The sequence below is a fragment of the Chaetodon auriga genome, chromosome 8, assembly GCF_051107435.1.
Source record: "Chaetodon auriga isolate fChaAug3 chromosome 8, fChaAug3.hap1, whole genome shotgun sequence".
NCBI lineage: Eukaryota > Metazoa > Chordata > Actinopteri > Chaetodontiformes > Chaetodontidae > Chaetodon > Chaetodon auriga.
The window spans coordinates 17,488,277-17,503,435 of record NC_135081.1 but is presented as its reverse complement, the minus strand read 5'-3'; the positions used below and the strand labels follow the sequence as shown (position 1 = coordinate 17,503,435).

General features: G+C 42.1%; 1 protein-coding gene across 1 annotated transcript; it reads left to right on the top strand.

The window, feature by feature from the left end:
- The first annotated feature begins 6,799 nt into the window (after window positions 1-6,799).
- Window positions 6,800-14,516, top strand: LOC143325099 (metalloreductase STEAP4-like). Its single transcript, XM_076737994.1, has 10 exons — window positions 6,800-7,117; window positions 7,570-7,677; window positions 7,771-7,841; window positions 7,967-8,054; window positions 8,911-9,189; window positions 9,313-9,407; window positions 9,517-9,627; window positions 11,231-11,273; window positions 11,449-11,613; window positions 13,194-14,516. Exons 1-10 carry the CDS (start codon window positions 6,917-6,919, stop codon window positions 13,449-13,451), a joined length of 1,419 nt encoding a protein of 472 aa, XP_076594109.1. The 5' UTR covers window positions 6,800-6,916; the 3' UTR covers window positions 13,452-14,516.
- The last annotated feature ends 643 nt before the right edge of the window (window positions 14,517-15,159 follow it).

Sequence of the window (15,159 nt, the reverse complement as noted above, 5' to 3'; positions counted from 1 at the left end):
TGTATATACACACACACACACTCACGCAGACACACACTCATTCTCTGTCCTGTTAGTGGCTGTATTAACCTGGGGTCTCTCTGCACTCCTGATCACGGTAACCCCATTAACTCCCATTAAGTCTCATTACCACCCTCGTGAGGATCGTTACCGCTTGCTTTATCTCATTTCCTAAACACCACACTATGCATTCTGTGGATGTCTGCTTGGTGCAACACAATTTTAGTCAGTAATTGCCAGTCGTTATGTGTTTCATCGAAGGCGGGACCAGGTGTGAATGGTGGTTTGCCAGTCAGTGATTGACAGCGACTGAGCAATCCACTGGTATCGAAAGATGAAAAAAGCAGCCCACACCGCCAAGGAAACCGTTCTTTGAGGCCTGAAGGGCTGTGTGGAAAAACTAGCAGAAAAGGGGCACTGGAGTGACAGTTTGACACAGAGTCAACTATAATTATACATGACTGTCAGACTGAAATATTCAGCAATGTGTGGTCATGGGGATGAATTATATATTCATTACCGTCAGGACTTTGTTCCAAAGTGGGATTTGATGTTATAGAGGCTGAGGGGGAGTGGGATCTGGCGTAAAATAGAGGGAAAAAACACAGAAAAAGGAGTGAATGGAGTGATTACAGACGAGAAGAGAGGGCAGATTAGATCAGACATGGAGAAAGTGAAGTTTTACTAGAGCTCACTGAAGTCTGAAATGTCCCCAGGTGCATGGAAGATGTATGCCAGGCACTGCTGACTTAAAGCCAGAGGATTAGGATTTTTCTATCACACGTTTTATTAAAAAATGTTTCATTTAAATTTCAGTTTTCAGCATGCATTCAGTAGTTTTAGGTAATATCTTCTTTCTGGTCATTTGGTGGTTGCAGACGACTCACTGAAACGTGATGATTCATGCACATCCTCAAAGGATGCAAAAGTGCTGAACAGAGCATGCTGCTTCCAGTTTATTTAGTTTCAGTTCTTGTTTTAGTGCGTTTGGCAAGATTTGTCTTTTTGTGGAATGTAAATATAATTACAATGTTCATGAAGTTTCAGAATAGGTCTGTTGTAACTGTTTTCAGAATGCGTTGTGTAACGCAATGAGTAAATCACAAATGGCACATATGGAGCAACCCCTGCAAAGCTGCCACACTCACATCACACACTCTAATCGCTGCAATCTCCAACTGTTCCTTTGTCATAAGTCGGTGTATTTAAGATGTCGAAAGCTCAGGTTGCACTCTTGTACTGCCGGTGTTGCTGCTTTATGGCTCAGTTTGCATCTAGTGCTGCCACAGTTACTGCTGCTGCGGCACTCCTGCATTTCATCAACAGCTAGTGCCTGACCCAAGCACAGGTTTCACAAGACAGATATTCCTCTCAGGGGCTTTGAGGTGTCTAGTAGTGTAATGGACATATGGTAGCTGACACAGAAAATATGTATTCAGTGTGGCATCTGGATTCGAAAAACTCCAAGCTTTAAAACTCTTGGCTTAAAATCATAGTTTTTCACCATAACAATAAGCCGTTGAAAAACATCTTCCGTTCTTATATGGTGACCCAACAACTGCCCTTAAATTTTGTTGATAAATGTTGCTAAATCTTGATTGGTGCCCTGAAGTGTCATCACACTGAGCTCCGCCCACTTCAAACCACTGGGGGTTGCGGGCGGGGCATACAGAAACTTCTCGTGGGGAACTGGATTGGATAACTGGATCCCATCGTGCACAGTCAGAAGCCGATTGTGGAAAAATATTGTTCGGGACATTTAAAATGTGTCTTTGCAGAAAGTGGAGAGATCAGAGGCACAGCTTAAAATACCAATTCTGCAGATACTCTGTGTATACAATACTGTACATGAAACCACTGACATTCGGCAGAAACATCCAGAAATTCTCCCTTAATTTTTACCCATTATTAAACCAAAGACCAAAAGTTAAAACATTTCAAACAAATTTAAAATTAACCTTAGATTTTGTGTAGGGGGGGCTCCTCAGGGAGGTTAATTTTTTTTTGTACTAATGATTCGATCTGGAGAGTTTTTGGCTGAACTAAGCTGTAAAACTGTTGATCGAAAAATGAACGGGACCAACAGTTTACGGTTCCATTTTGTAACATCTCCACATCATGTTGGTGTTAGTTTCAGGGGACAGTGTCAACTGTGTACACACAGGTGGACCTAATATCCAGAGTCTCAATTCTTCAGCGTCGCTGTAATATCGCATACATCAGTGTTACCACAGAACTGCTGCTCACTCATTCGGTCAAGTTTTATAACCGCTGTGATTAGAGTCCCTATAAAGCTTAGACCACGTCCTGATGCTGCTCTGAATTGCAAGAGACAGAAAGAGAGACGGCGCAGTGTGACGGTGAAGATGTGTGTGTGCGTCTGAGGAAGAGAGAAAGTGAGGTAGCCGTGTGTGTGTGTGTGTGTGTGTGTGTGTGTGTGTGTGTGTGTGTGTGTGGAGTGAAGTGTGTTACAAGGAAAGATTGGATCTGACCCATTAACTTTACAGGCCACTCGTTGAGCACCAGTGCAGTAGGGGTCAGTAGGGAGATTTCACTGTAAATCTCCACAACGATCACATTGATAGACCTCAGAGTGAGAGAGAGAGAGAGACACAGAGGGACAGAGAGAGCGAGAGAGAGAGATAGTGTGTGTGTGTGTGTGTGTGTGTGTGTGAGAGAGAGAGAGAGAGACAGAGAGATAGTGTGTGTGTGTGTGTCTGTCTGTGTGTGTGTGTGAGAGAGAGAGAGAGAGAGAGAGAGAGAGAGATAGTGTGTGTGTGTGTGTGTGTGTGTGTGTGAGAGAGAGAGAGAGACAGAGAGATAGTGTGTGTGTGTGTGTCTGTCTGTGTGTGTGTGTGAGAGAAAGAGAGAGAGAGAGAGAGAGAGAGAGAGAGAGACAGAGAGAGAGAGAGAGAGAGAGATTGTGTGTGTGTGTGTGTGTGAGAGAGAGAGAGAGAGAGAGACAGAGAGATAGTGTGTGTGTGTGTCTGTGTGTGAGAGAGAGAGAGAGAGAGAGAGAGAGAGACAGAGGGACAGAGAGAGAGATAGTGTGTGTGTGTGTGTGTGTGTGTGTGAGAGAGAGAGAGAGAGGCACAGCTTGCAGCTCTGTTTCTGACTCTGTCCAAAGCCAAGATAAGTTTCACTAAGGATATCATCTGCTGCCAACCAGCCAGCTGGACTTTATTTTCTTCTGTTACTCATTTAAAAGCTCCACAAAAAAAGCCTTTGACAACTTAGCCATTTTCTGAGCAAATCATGAGAGCATGAGTGGGTTGTTTTTTCAGCCGGGCCCTCATGTTTTGCGCCTTAAGAAAAGCTGTTTTTAGATGTGGCCTTTCTGGTTGTGTCAGGTCATGGCCTTTGTACCCAAAACATAACCTCAAAAGCATAGCCAAGGGGGCTCATATGGGGACACTCTGAGCCTCAAGGAAAAGACAAACATCAGATGTGTCGTGTAGAGGAGGTGAAGCGAGAAGAGGGAAAAGTCACTGTACCAAACATCGGCCTCAGACCAGGATATTTCTTGCTTTCTCTTTTTTTGCCCCACGGCACAGCAGCTTTTTGGCTTGGTCACACCTCAGATCTAACTACCTCTACCCACCAAACCCCTGCAGTACTGTGCAACCATTATCTAGCAGGACTTCTATCTAACACACCCACATCTCCCTCTTTCTTCCTTTTCCTTTTTCTTTTTTTTTTTCTTTTTTTTTTTTTTACATCAAATCACAGTCTGCAACAAATCTTTCCACTGTAGATTATTAATTATTTATCCCCCCTCACCATGCTTTTCACTGAATAATTGCACAGTTACTCAAGTATCTGATAATCCATCACCTGGGGAGCATCTGTTCTGATAACCTCATCACCGAAAACCTACATCCCGTCTTCCTTCCTCAGTTCTCTAAGGTCTAAATTACACCATGGTAACAATAATACATTAATTGGGGCTGCTTTATAAATAGCACAGAACCCCACGCTACCAAACACAACACATTGCATTAAAAAAATCAATCATTTTGATTATATAGTACAATGATCTAGAAAGCAGGATGTTACTGTATCAGTGAGCCTCATTTCATGCACCAGAATTCATTAGCATAGACTTGTGGCTCTAATGCACCCTGCATTTTGCTTAGACAATCAGATATTGCACAGCGTAAAGCCAATCAGGTTAATGGCTGTAGCCTGGGAATACTGGGCGATCCAATCATCACCCTTGCCTGAGTATGCCTTTTTTTCAAACCTGACATTTGGTGTGTGATTGCGGCTTCCTTTCAGTTTTGTTTTGATCATCAGAAACCGCCCACACTGTTTGAGACTTGATTCTGTAGTGTGTAGCTCACAGGCACTTGACTGCAGCTCACAGAGGTCGAGCTCTTTTCTGTACTGCCTTTGCTGCTAGTGGTTGATCTTTGAGTTTGGCTTCAGGGGAAAGGACCTCTGGGTCAGTTATAACTGACCACTCAACATGGGAAAAAAAATAAAGCTACACCACAGTGTATAATGCTGACCTGCTGAAATTACATTAAACTTCAACCACTTTTCAAACAACCATTCTTTTGTTTGCTCTTGTTCTCATGTATGATTGCAACACCCCATGATTTTTCTTTGCTTGTTAAGCCTGACCGCTCCTATTTTATGAGCATCGCCTCACTTAATGTTTTAGAAAAGTAAGTGTTTACCAAACAGCAGATTCACTAACAACGACCATGACAATAAAATACAGATTTAGAAAGGTTTAATAAATATTATGGGTGGAGGAGACCAGAGGTGGGAAGGTCAGATGTATAAGGGTCCAGAGGGGAGGGATGAAGGGGTAAGGGGAAGAAGGGTGAGGGTGAAGGGATGAGGGGATGATGGGAGAAATGGAGGGATGAAGATAAAGGGAAGAAGACTGAGAGATGAAGGGGTGATGGGACAGATCCAGGTCGTGGATGGATGGAAGAAGTGTGCAATAATGGACTGGTATTGGCTGCCAACAGGAAGATAAGAGAGAAATCCAGAGTCGAGACTCTGGATGGGGGGGGGGGGGGGGGGGGGGGGGGCATCTTTATTAATACCCTGTAGGGGAAATTACGATGTTACAGGCAGCAGCAGCAATAGTAGCAGGAATATAAAAGGAGACATAGAACAGAATAAAAAATACAAAATCAACTATATATATATTCTATACAAAATACTATTACTCATGGGAAAATTGGATGGGTTTATTACAGGCCTGTGATAGCCATAGATACAGGATATTTTTTTTTTCTTTTGTTTTGTCAGAACATTTGTTTTATTGGTTGCTGTTGAGACATAAAAAGAATTTCAACAAATGTGAGAAAAATGCTTCTATAATAGATACCTACCCTCGCTTTAAGGTCTCAGAATAATTACTGCGCGAGAAACCAGATTAGCGGCAAATTTAATTACATTATGCGTGTGTGTGTGTGTGTGTGTGTGTGTGTGTGTGCTTGTAAAATACCATTTTATTGGTGTCACATGCAGGCACACACTCACACAAACACACACTGGCCAGTTAGTGAAGCAGCAGAGCAGAGGGAGTAATTACAGCATAGGACAGGTCACTAGGCCCGTGGTTCACCTCAACCCTGAACACTGGAGCTATTCTGGACCACTGGGAAAATAAGAAGGGCTGCACTCAGAGGCCAACTTCAGTTACAAGGCTAAGAACATTAATTACTCATAGGCGCAACACAAGAGTGCAGATTAGACTGTAATTGGTGGGTTTGCCTGCTTGCATGAATCAGTGAGTGCCTCCACTGACCGCCATGTCAGTGACTGATTATAAGGATTGAGTTCTTTCACTCCAAGTGCACAGCAAATGACCTGCTGCTAAAAAAAATATGTGTTATTTGTTTTGCACACATGTCAAAGTGATTATGCACTTGGCGGGGTGTGTGAATGTTTTGGTCGTATAATGGAGATTACATAAGAGGACGAGAGGAGGGGGCTGGGAGCATTCCACAGTGTGTCTGTGCATACCGTGACCTAGACTTGGACCAGATAGTGTGTTTGTAGAGCACCCAGTGCTACTGCTTCACGGTTGTGATGAATAAACTGTTAGGTAATTGTCTTACCCTGTACTTAATCTAGGACGCTGGTTTAACATCTGATTTTGTTTTCACTGCTTTGGTCTTATTCTGTGTAATTACTTAAACCTGTGGTAATGATCCTGTTTTTGAGCAGCTGACATTAGATAAACTACAATTAAAAAAATCCGTCTGATACTGTGCCCCTTCAGAGAGAGCCTGTTGTGATTTTTAGATATGCATTTCCTTTATTTCCTCACCACTACTTTCAATTTCTCTTTTCGTCAGTGTGTTTCTTAATGTGTGCAGTCGTGGCAGTGATTTGGTAAAACCAAAAAAAACATCTTGGCAGACTGTAAAGAACAAAGTGTCATTTTCTGGTGTTGCGTAATCTGCTTTCCCAGAAGAAGACTGAAGTTTTGCCACAAAATTTCCCATCCCGACACGAACACACACAGTCATAGGCAAACACAGAGCGTGCACAAAGAAAACAAACCTCGTGCCTCCCACCTTTGGTGATGGAGTTTCCCAGTTTAGACAAACTTCACCCTGAGGCAGGGGAGGGGATGGGCCAATACAAAAATTGACTGGAGACAGAAAAATCTGTCAGTGTAGAGAGCAAATGAGTTAGAAGAACAGACACGTGGGCTTCAGGGGCAGACAGCTTATTTGCTAACCCCTTTTTCCAGAAGCACCCAGAGCTGTTACTTTGAGGACTATTATTTTGTTACATCTGCCTTGAATCTGGACACATTAGTCAGTCATATTTCAGAAAAAGCTGTCTAGCTTTGACAGAAAACCTGGTGAAGTGTTTTGTTCACGGGAGATATCTTCACTGATTGTGTCGGACTGAAGCCACGTCGACTGACAGACTGAGCAGCATGTCAAAGGAGGTGAAGCCAGAGAGCGTGTCGCTGTGTCCTCTGGGCACAGCAGCTGCCCCCGAGCAGGAGCTGCTGTGCATCTTTGGGACGGGGGACTTCGGGCGCTCTCTGGGCCAGCGTCTGCTCCAGTCTGGCTACAGGGTGGTGTACGGCAGCCGCAGACCTCACAGCTGTGGCCCTGTGCCTCAGGGAGCTCAGGTACAACACGTCACACGACGTCTTCTCAAACTCTGGAATTCAACTTTTTTCTTGTCCCCAGCTTCTTTTGATGATTGTTGTTGTAACTGACAGCTGACGTTTCAGAACGTGAGTTGCACGATGGACCTGAGCCAACTCCAATAAACGTGTCAGTAAAAGCCAAAGTGCATTGTTACTGCTGGGGGAAAAAAAGAAGCAGTTGTTATCTTGTAAAGTTGACTGAGCTAGACAAGGCCACTGATAGTGTGTGTGTGTATGTGTGTCTGCACATGTCGCTGTGTTTGGTTAGTGTGCTACATTCTGCTGTGTTTTGCTTTCATCTTTTGTGCAATATGGTATGCTGAACTAGTGAACTATCACTGACCTGGCTCAGCAAGTTATTGCTAAGCGTGTTGACACATTTAATGGCCAGGCACTATGGTTATACTGTTGTGTTTGTGTGTGTTGTGCAGGTGATGAGCCATGTGGCTGCAGCCCAGTCAGCCAGTCTGGTCTTTCTTTGCATTCACAGAGAACACTATGACTTCCTGGCGACACTCGAACCTCAACTCAAGGGGAAGGTATCTTGCTGCACAGTCAGATGCCCTTGTATAACATAACCATTGCTTAGTTTCTAACTTTTCATCCACCCTGCTGATTTCATTGATTCGAAGGTGCTGGTGGACGTCAGCAACAACCTGAAGAAGAATCTATACCCAGAGGCTAATGCTGAGTATCTGCAGAGGTAAGAGGAAATTAGGCAATAATCGAATCACCTAAAATATAGGGAGATGTCATGGACCATATGGTCTGAGTCACCACCAAATGGCAGAACATGAAGCAAAACAGAGTGTGTTGTTTGTTGTCTAGGCTGATCCCCGGAGCTCATGTGGTGAAAGCTTTTAACACCTTGTCTGCCTGGACCCTGCAGCAGGGCCCCTCGGACAGCAATAGACAGGTACTGAATGTGTCTGTTTGTGATGTTCTGTTTATCTTAATTATGTTTTAGTCGGCAAAGTGTATATGACACTTAGTAAAATGTAAATAGTTTTTCCTCCTTCTGCTATTTAGGAAACCTGTTTTTTTTTTTCTTTTGAAATTCTGGAATTAAACTATTCGGTACTACTTGTCAAATTCTTCTTCCACTACAAAACTACAAGCTTTTTCCAGTTCTCTGATGTGCTCTCACAGTGGGGTGTTGACCAACAAGTTAAAAATAATAGTCTCTTTCAGAAAGGAAAGCGTTTCAGTCCAAATTATATTATTAACTCATTTTGAAGTTTTGATCAAACCAAATGCAAGTAAAAGAAGCCAAATCTAAGGAGTCAGCCTTATGTCTTTGCTGTGGATGCCATCTCTGATGTATCCTTGAATCAATTAACTCCACAGTCTCTCTTAGATCTAAGCTTCCCATCACATGCTTTGCTCTCTCACTCTGCACTGCAAAGCTGCAGCATATGTGGGTTTTTCTGTTTCATTTTGATCTGGTTGTGCAATCCCAGAGGACGGTAAAAAAAACACACAGGAGCATGTGTGTGTTTGGTGGTTGAGGGTGGGGGGGGTGAGGGGCCTATGTTTATGTACTGGGGTGTGTTGGTGCATTTGGTGCACCATCAGTAACATCACATAGATGCTGACTGAGCCTTGTTGCTTTTTACCTGCTTTCTTCAACTAAATTTAATATTTCATACAGGAAGCCACAGCATCTCCAGGTACTTTTATGTTTGATCCTCCGAAGTCCAAACTACCTTTTCATCATTGTGTGTGCAAATCACATGGGGCATTTTGAATACTTAGCTGTTTTCATGCTCCAGGTGTTCATGTGTGGAAACAGTGCTGTGGCAAAGCAGGCAGTAGCAGAGGTGGCGACCAAACTGGGCTTCACTGTTCTGGACAGAGGGTCTCTGACTGCAGCCAGAGAGCTGGAGGACTACCCCCTGCAGCTGTTCCCAGAGTGGAGGCTGCCGCTACGTGTGGCCATTGGCCTCACCACCTTTTTCTTCTTCTATGTGGTCATCAGAGATGTCGTGTATGCATATGTTGATCAGGGGAAAGACATCTCCTTCAGAATCATGGTGTCCCTCGCCAACAGGGTAAAGACTGTTAAATATCTTGCAAATTAGCATTTGTCCCTCTTTTAAAGCTAACCTTCAGGCGTGTTCTGCAGAAATCATTTTTAACGTGAATCTGGTTATGTGTTTATCACCATCTTTCAGGTGTTTCCTGTTGTGTCTCTCATCATGTTGTCTCTGTGTTACCTGCCTGGTGTCATAGCTGCCTTCCTTCAGCTCTACAGAGGAACCAAATTCAAGTCAGATATCAAAAAATGATGCACTGATATTTAGTGCCCGCACAGACATTCACAATTTCAAATATAAATCAAATATTGTATCATGTAAGTCTAAATATATCTGTTTCAGGCGTTTCCCAGACTGGCTGGATCGCTGGATGCTGTGCAGGAAACAGCTGGGACTGCTAGCACTTGGCTTTGCTTTTCTACATGTGCTCTACACTCTCATCATCCCCATAAGGTATGTAACACACATCCTCACACGCTTCAACATATGTGAAAACAATAAATCAAAACTGTTACTTTTGTTGCCAGTTTATCAGGACCACCTAGCTTCAGCTAACACAGTCTGAAAACAGCCCTGAAACAACTGTACATTTTGGATGCTGTTGTTTGTGCTACTGTTGAGCTGCGTAATGTGCATACTGCTGAGAGTAACTGCTAATATTTAGTCTACCCTCATTGATATAAATTGGGTTGCAGGGCTGTTGTACTGTTCTGCATTACTTTAATGTGTACCTACTAAGTTGGCAAGCGAGTAACCTGGTTCTAAAAGAAAGAATAGGAACAGTAGAAAGAAAGAACCCAGTTTGACATGAAAGAAAGAAAGAAAGAAAGAAAGAAAGAAAGAAAGAAAGAAAGAAAGGTCACACAGCAAGCAGTACTCGGGGCGTTTGCTGTATGCTAGGTGGTTATGGTGAAGGATTTTGATGCCCCTCAGATGGATCAGTTTTCTGATTTAGGAAGTTGTTCTTCAGAAGACCTTTTAAGCCCTAATGCACCATGGACACTACAAAGACGGTGTATTATATTTATCAGGTTTAATGCTAATATATATGCTAATAAATATCTTTTCTAAGACGTTTGTTGCTAGGAGGTTATTTGGTGATTAATGTGGTGTTCTGCTAGCACTCAGGGTGGGTGTATTATGGCGATGGTAGGGTGTAATAATGTCTGTAGCAGTCACAGAGGTTGTACTGGAAGGGATAGTGGTAGTAGTAGTGATAGCAGTTGTAGCGGTTGCAGCACGATGAGGAGGACAGACTCATTCTTTTAGATCTGAGTTGTAAAGCTCAGGTTTGAATAAATTGTGGTTGTGGACTTTTACACAAAACATGTTCGACCTTCATCAGCGTGTATAAATGCAGGGGTACAATCCCTGCTTATGGGCGCCAGGTAAGTTAGCAGGTGAATTAAATCGCCAATCACTGTGATTTCATACAGAGTCGACAGGTGAACATGACCATCAATCACTGTGACTCCACACAAAATGGAAATGAATTAACTTCAGAGTAAATCATTGCTATGCATTAAACATTAAATACAATTTCACCCGAAGCCTATCAATCAGTCAGACATTTCAAATAACTCACTTAAAAATAAATACAACATAAAATGCACAAAACAACTGTGGTAATTACTGTGGACCTCAGGTTTCTTAATCTTCAAAAGATCAAACCAACATTTGGTGGAAAAAAAATATTCTGTTATCTAACAAGGGATCATTCTAACTTCCAAAAGACACACCATTTGTAATCCAAGCCACATATAATATCCAACACATTTTCTGCCCTTGAAATTATCTTATTTCAGTGACTTATTGTTGTTGTGTAATAAAATATCCTCTATGATAAAGCAAATGAAAATAAAAAGAAGGCACAATGGAAGAAATGGGAGAAGGAAGACAATTTGAACCGTAAGTGCCCACAAGATCTTTGAATTGATGGGCGCTAAAAAAGATGAAGTTATAATGTGATGTGGTATCTACCACCTTATTTATGTGAAAGAGTTAGGCCTGTCTGAATTCTCCTGATGATGTTCAGTTTTGTCGTTTTGGTCCTCAGATATTATGTGAGATTCAAAATTGCTGCCAGCACAGTCTCCAAGGTAAGACAGCCACACAGCGTGAAAACAAGTGTGTTTGATAAATTCAAATCCTTGTGTTTGCTTAAAAATTAGTTCCTTATTCACATACAACCATGAATTCAGACGATTTGAGATAATTCTGTACTGTTTCCATTGCTACAGAGACTGTTAATAAAAACCTCTCTGTCACTTCAAGGTCAAGGAGAACCAAACATCAGTGTTTGACACCACCACGGCCTGGCGTACTGACTCATACTACTCCATGGGGATTCTGGGATTTGGCCTGTATCTCCTGTTGGGAATCACGTCTCTCCCCTCCGTCAGCAATGCTCTCAGCTGGAGAGAGTTCAACTTCATACAGGTGGATACTGGCATGTGTGTCTGAGTCATATGATATGTGGGTATGTGGATGTGTTAGAGCGTATGAGCATCAGCGTGCCCATACATTATGGATACAGAATACAGAACTCTATATTAGCTGTGCAGGACGCTGCACAACCCATAAATATTTGGCTGAATCCCTGCATCCTGTTTACTGGCGGTCACAACTGGAGGAATGAGACTGTGGGATTTTTCCAACAGTTTCCAGTGGTGCTGGCCCTGGCCTCCCACGCAATCTGTTCAACAGCTTTTCCCTCACGCACGTTTGTACGCCTGGGCATGTTTTTACAGGAATTACTGAATAACAGATTGTGTAAAGAAATTTGCCCGGTATGTGTGCATATGTATGTGTGTGTATCTTCGGAAAGGTAGCAAAGGCGCCACATATTTTGTAGCCAACAGATTTGGCACTCTTAGCCCACAAAAAGGAAACTGAGTGGCAGACAAGCACATTGCCGGTTATTTTAGAGCCATTTCTATGATATTTCATGAGCCAGCTTCTGATCAAATGAATACAAACAAGCTCATTGGGAAATTTAATTTGGGACAACTGATTATCTCACCTCTACACTGTGGCCTTGAAAAGCTGCAAATGACACCCAGATTGATGATTCAGTTAACAGAGATACATGCTCACAATATTAAATAGGCTCAGACGGTATCCACTTACAATGTGCCCGCTGGAGATATTTTAAAGTGCGTTATGAAATTTTCTGCATACTGCCGCCACAGCATTGCACCTGTTTATGCTCTAGGCTGCTGAGGTTGAGTAAGTGTGGAAATTTACAGAGGCTACTGGACCTTTAAGGGATGTGGATACTGGCTGAAAAAGTATTTGCTACGATTTTCACATCATGTCCATTAGCCAAGATTCAAGCGATGACAGATGAGGACGATTCTGTGCTTCAGCCCAGATAGAAAATAGTTGTGTGGGCCAGAAAGCAGTTTCTAACTTCCTATTGGAAGTAATCTGTGTGATATTTCTGTGCTAAAGCTTCCACTGTGATTGTTTTTACTTGGGCAAAAACAAATGTTTACCTTTTTCCCCACTTTGACCAATTGAAAATGAAATCGGTCTCACCACAGGGAACAAACTCATTCATAAATGTAACTGGGTCATGTCAAGCTCATTTTCTCATTCCACACCCCTCCCCTTTACTCCAGTCCAAATTAGAGCAGTGCTTTAAATGTTAAGTTATTCATCAAATGTACTTTGGGGGCGAAAATTATCCACAGTCTTTAGGTTTTGTTCATGTGTATGGAATGAATTTACTGTATGTGCCTGTAAATTTGCGAGTGTGTATGCACATTCTGTCTACATTAACTGGATTATCTCTGTGTACGTCTGTGCACACAAAGCAGATGAGTGTGTTCGAGTGTGTGCATGTGTAGGTCGAATGCCTGCCTCTGTAAAGGTCACTCTATCGCATTCCAGCTTACTGAGCCTATTACACAGTAATTAGCTCTGTCATTAGAAGTGCAAGTCATGTGAATTTGTGAATGTGCACAGACTCAGTAAGCAGAGTGTGAAGGTATGTGTCTGTTTTTTTTCTCTTCCAGTCCAAGTTGGGATACCTGACTTTGTTCTTCTGTACATTTCACACCTACCTGTATGGCTGGGACAAGTTCCTCCGCCCCTCTTACTACAAATGGTACACTCCTCCGGCCTACATGCTCTGTCTGGTGGTGCCTACTGTGGTGATTGTGCTCAAGCTGCTGATCCTCCTGCCCTGCGTGGACCGCAGCCTCACCCGCATTCGACACGGCTGGGAGAGGACGAATCCAGAGGATGACAGCAAGAAATCACTGCTAACATAGCGGTCACAATTACAAACACAAAAACAATGGTGTGCACAGGAAACGCAGACGCAAAGACACCACAGCAGCCGTGTTCCCATTAATGTATTTTTAATGCATATTTTGAAGTTTCGCGTTAGAAAAGTTTGATAGACGACAGAATTTGGAAACACTTTGGTCTGAGCTGGTTTTTGCATTTGACTCACCAGACTGAATGACACAAGGGCATAACTTTGGGTTAAACATTGGAGGGGTTGAGATTTCATAAGAAAGTCCAGGGGTGGAGTTTAAAAAAAAAAAAAAGGCATTTAAATTTCTATTTTACACGAGGCGAAGAGCCACACCTAAATAACATGATATGTATCCTAAGTAGTGCAGAGGAACACCATAAAATTCTAAACTTTGATAAAAGAATCTATTTCTAATATTCTAATATGTTTTTGATTCCAGCATTATCCTTTCCTGAATTTATGTCCAGTCTTGTACTATATATCACAGTGAATCTTAATTATTCTTCTGTGCTGGGTTTTTTTTCAGCACTGACAGCTATCAAGGCCTTAAGATGCCACATTTGAGGTATTTTGTTTCTATGTTTAAACAATAAGTCTCAAAGCTTTACAGATGAATCATTTGCATTGGCATTACTGTAAGCTGCGAGAGTTCTCAGAAAAACAAAGCAAACTGACCATATAACCCAAATATTAAAGTCCTTACACTGGCTTCCACTAAGATATAGAATTGACTTTAAAGCACTGCTGCTTTACACTACTACACCCCCATTAATATGTACATAGCACACGCACGCTATCATTTTTACAACACACAGAATTACCAAAAAATAGACAAGTTCTCATATGAACCAAGTCCTGACCCATTCAAACCGTCCTCCCCTGTTAGCTAACTTACCTCATATTAGCCATAAGCTGGCAAACTACCTAATAGTTAACGTTAGTTAGTTCAGCAGCTAACAAAATCATTTACTTATTTGAGTTATGACTGTTAAGGCCATTACTTTACTATTTTATCAAAATAAATACTTTCCATTAAGAGATTATGGGGAGGGATCCCCCCCAACAAAAAAAACAACAACAACAAATAACTGGTTTTGTATTGTATTTATTACTGCCATGCATAACAGACCATGATGTCAAGTTGTGACGAAAACACTCTTCGCGTAGCCAAGTGTGTTTGCTCCAAACCAGCTGACGGAAACGTGCCTCACCTTTTTTTTTCTTTTTTTTTGGTGGCATTTCAAAAGTTCGCTTCATTTCCCCTTGGAAACACGGGTGGTGACTTGTCTTCTAGGTGCTCTGTCATGAGGAAACCCTGGCTCATTGTTTTAGCTGTCAGAGATCCAAGATTATACAATTACACCTATCGCTCTGCTCTTTATCGTCAGAGTTATCTAGGTCAGTCTGTCTTTGTGTAATCAAGTTTCATTTTGCATGATGTGATACAATGGCACTACGTCGGTTTTCATCAGTTATACAAATATCTTGGACCTACACAGACTCACATACTTTAAAAAAGCCATACTGCATGTTTACATGACTTTGCCTTTGTAAGATAATTTCTTTTTTTTTGTTTACTAGTAGCACAATAGTTGAGTTTGTCATCAACCTTCATTGAGAGTAAATACTGGATTTACTTTGGATCTTTTTCTATGATTTTTTTTTCTTCCTCCTTATTAGTGTTCCTTTATGTCAAGTGTAACCACTGTGAAATGCTC

What these genes read in the sequence shown, in the direction of transcription:
- LOC143325099 (XM_076737994.1), top strand. Translation starts at nt 6,917, where the DNA reads ATGTCAAAGGAGGTGAAGCCAGAGAGCGTGTCGCTGTGTCCTCTGGGC. An exon ending in TGGTGTCCCTCGCCAACAGG is followed by an intron (nt 9,190 to 9,312) that starts GTAAAGACTGTT and finishes ACCATCTTTCAG; the next exon opens with GTGTTTCCTGTTGTGTCTCT. An exon ending in ACTCTCATCATCCCCATAAG is followed by an intron (nt 9,628 to 11,230) that starts GTATGTAACACA and finishes TTTGGTCCTCAG; the next exon opens with ATATTATGTGAGATTCAAAA.